Raw genomic sequence first — 3,655 nt, forward strand, 5'->3', positions numbered from 1 at the left:
CTCCAGGCCGAAGCACCGCGCGCGGCCGGGCCCGGGGTCCCCGTCGCGCACCAGCAGCTGCAGCTCTCCAGTTTTCTCCAAATAAATATTGGCCCCAGAGGAGTCCGGGAGGGGCTTGATGCACAGCGTCAGGTGCCGGGAGGGCGCAAAGGTGTTGGGCCGCAGGTTGACGATGAGAGCGCCGGTCGGGTACATCCACTCCACGGTGCCCGCGGAGCAGCGCAGGTACACCTGCTCCACCTCCTTCCGGTGGGCCTCGTGCGTCAGCCCGCTGCGGAGGGAACGGACGCCGTCAGCCACGCCCACCTGCGCCCACCTGCGTGCCCCGCCCACGGCAGGCCCCGCCCTGCTGACCCTCTGCCCAAGGTCTGGCAGTGCAGGCAGCCCTCACCACCCCCAGCTCCGCACTGTCTCTGCCCCGCAGCCACCCGGCCTCCCACCCCCGTCCCTTCTAGCCAGCCAGCTCCAGAGTCCAGGGAAGGTGGGGCTCTGGTGAGTGCAGGTGGCATTTGGCTCCCAGGCCCTCTCGACACCTGGACGCTCAGTGTCTGCTGGCCATGAGGCTGCAGCATCAGGCGCCCGTGCCCTTGGGGTTCCCCTGAATCAGGGAGGTGATGGGTACGGTGGAGGTGAGAGCCAAGGAAAGGACGGATCTCCCAAAACACAGTCAGGGAGACACCAGAAGGACTTGGGCACCAAGCCAAGATTCAGATGACCAAGCCAGGGCTCAGGTTCCTACTGAGCGTGAAGAATAGCATCCTCGGGTGACAGGAGGGACCAGGGGTGCGGTGCACGTGCAGTAAACGCCATACTGCGGAGAGCGGTTTATGAATCACTTACTCTCGCTAGCGATTTGGGGGCTGAGTTTTCTTTTAGCGTCTCACTGTTGGGATTAAGTGTTTCTATTTTTCAAGGTGATGCTGTGGCTGCTTTTTCATTCATGCGCAAACTCGAAGACCCCCGCATTGCTGATCATGTTTTTTTTTAAAGGAACTAAAATGTCATCAAAGCGAGATACAAAAGTAGGGTAAAGATCCTTGCCAAGGGACAGACCCGGACAGGATGTTCAGAGAAGCCAAGCACCTCTTCCCCGGGGGGTTTCTAGAGAACCAAGTTAATTTCACTCCTAATAAACGCTCAAGAGGAAAAAATTAAAGTGTTCTCTACTCTTGGTGAGACAGGTCTTAGGCTTTCAAGAAACTAAAACCATCAAAAATGTTCAAGCTTCTTTCCCCTACTCGAAAATTTCATGTAAATGTCAGTTTGTGCTAAAGGCTGCGTCATAACCACCAAGCAGCCCTGGAAGGCAACCCGTGACTTCAGCTAAGTGTTTTATTACATGATCGATCTCGGACAGGTTCACCCGCATTCTCAGGATTTTTATGTGGCATAAACAAGGCTGCACTCAGAGCCCGGGCCTGACTGTGTACCAGAGACCCTTTCTACAGAGAAGAAAACACAGGACACATGGTTTGCATTTACTGTTGGTGACTCATGCTCGGGCCCCAAAAAACCTCACTTTTCATACCATGGCCAGCTGCAGGCTGAGGCTGCACCGTCATCCTGCAGACCACATCAGAGGGAGGTGTCAAGGAGGTAAACCCCTCCTAACCCCGCTCCCCACCCCACAATGCCCTGGGTCATGAGCAGCCAGCCCGGCCTCGGACGCCTACAAATTATAGTCAAGTAAAACTCATACAAGCTCATCTGGCACATATGTGAGGGTGGGCATAATTATAATGTTGTGTGAAAAAATTAGACTAAATGGTGAGTGGTTGCCACAGATGATTATAATCAGCTTGGCTCTTATGCAGCCAAAACAAACTTTATCATAGTGTCCCTCCTCTCTGGTCTCCAGCCTAAAGGATCAGTTAGACGCTTGCCCAGGTCCAGGCACCAATCCTCAATTCTCTCTCACACAAAAACCATCCCATCCAAGGCTTGGCTTTCCTCTCGTTGGGAGAAGGAGGGCCCTGGGGGTTGAGAGAGTGGAGACCCCCACACCAAAGGCTTTGTAGAGCCTCACTAAGCCACCCGAATCCGAACAGTGGGAGAAAACCCAATCTCAGGTAGAGCAGAGGGAACCCCTGTGGGGATAGGTGGCCGCCCCATGGCTGCTCAGAGCGAGGTGGACCCGAGTCTGGGGGCTGCTATTTACCAGCCTGCACAGATGACCATGCACACCCCACAGGGTGCGCCTGGCCCCGTCTATTCATAAGTCACCCGGCTAAAAGAGGACTAGGAACGAAATGAAGCTGGACATAGAAGATATCAGGCACCCGTTACTTCGCCCTTTACCGAGCGTCTTCGCCGACCCACAGGGGAGGGTCATGCCCTCGCCCACATTCTCCTAAAGCATCAAGATCAACAAGAAGCCAGCACACAATACGGAAGAGTTCACACGAGCATCAGCAGCGTGCGACAAGTGTGCAAGACCTGCATTTATACGAACGTCTACTCAGTCCAGGAGAAGCAGCTGTCCCTCGGCCTGGGACCCGTGGGGTCTCTGAGGGACGTCGAGGACTCCCAGTCTGTCTGGTGCCTACCAGAAAACAGCCACAGCTCTCGCCGCTGTTACCAGCACCACAGCAAACCGGAAAAGCCTATTCATGGAAAATTGCTGGAGGTGCAGAAATGCGCCATGCCTGTCCCGGTCATTGATGGCGGCGTGTGACGATTTTCACTGACACGCAAGCGACGCGCTAACCGGGCAAAAATAAAATGTCTCCTGATGTTGTGAAGAAGCTACAGGACGCAGAGAAAACTGGTTCTGTTCAGGCTCAGGAAACCAAGGGGACTGGTTTGACCTGGGATTATATAAATTGAACTGAGGCATTTTTCTTAAAGAGAGTGGCAAGTATCACTCCCCAACTGGACACACCCAAGGAGCACTTCCATAGAAAAGACAGCAAATTACAACTGGATGTGGGGTCTTTCTGAAGGGGTCAGTGCGGTGGCAGCAGAGCCCACCGCTCACACCCACAGCCTGGCTCAAACCCTGAGTCCCCAGAAGGAAATTATGGTCACTTATTCACTAAAGTTGGGAGGAGCTTCAGGTCAAGGGCCAGGCCCAGGCCCTGCTGACTGTAGTTACCTTTCATTTCCCCACCTGGCAGAGGAGATGGCCCAGGTGTGACATACCTGCGCGCCCTGCCCAGAGCAGTGGGAAAGTTCATGGTCCACTTTTATGACCGCTGCCCGGTAAAGCTCTGGGCGGGCCCTGCCCCTACACAGGGCAGGGACTTCAAACCCGCATGCTTCATGCTTGGGAACACCCAGAAGCACATTTGGACTGTCAGCTGGGAGTGGCAGGTGTCTTAAAGGGCAACTCCCTCCCTATCGGGGGATCAGAACCCACCTGTGTATCAGGTGCACCTCCCCATGCTGTCTTTAGAACGACTCACGAGAGCTACAAGTCGGCAGCACACCCTGGCTGCACACGAGCAGCGTGAAGCATGCCGACGCTGGGGCAGCAGTTACACCACCCTGGCGCTCAGGTTCCGGGAATGACAGCCCGCAGCTCCCATGGCTCTGCAGGCCAAGCGGAGGGCAGCTAGGGGCAGTCCTAGACCCGCACTAGTAATGAGAGAGGGAGGGGCGGCAGGTAGGTGCCCCGCCTCTCCAGGTCGCTAGAAGGGCCCCCCCCGCCCCCCCA

The 3,655-nt window shown here is 55.7% G+C and overlaps 1 protein-coding gene across 1 annotated transcript in view; it reads right to left on the reverse strand.

Moving 5' to 3' along the window:
* Positions 1-1,562, reverse strand: part of METRNL (meteorin like, glial cell differentiation regulator) — an 8,866-nt gene extending 7,304 nt beyond the window's left edge. The window contains exons 1-2 of the mRNA XM_025047092.1: positions 1,529-1,562; positions 1-386 (exon numbers count right to left, since the gene is read on the reverse strand). Coding sequence (XP_024902860.1) covers positions 1-386; positions 1,529-1,562 — 420 coding nt within the window. The remainder of the gene's footprint in view (positions 387-1,528) is intronic.
* Positions 1,563-3,655: the final 2,093 nt, after the last annotated feature.

Source organism: Pteropus alecto, unplaced genomic scaffold, assembly GCF_000325575.1.
Source record: "Pteropus alecto unplaced genomic scaffold, ASM32557v1 scaffold134, whole genome shotgun sequence".
In the NCBI taxonomy this organism is placed as follows: domain Eukaryota; kingdom Metazoa; phylum Chordata; class Mammalia; order Chiroptera; family Pteropodidae; genus Pteropus; species Pteropus alecto.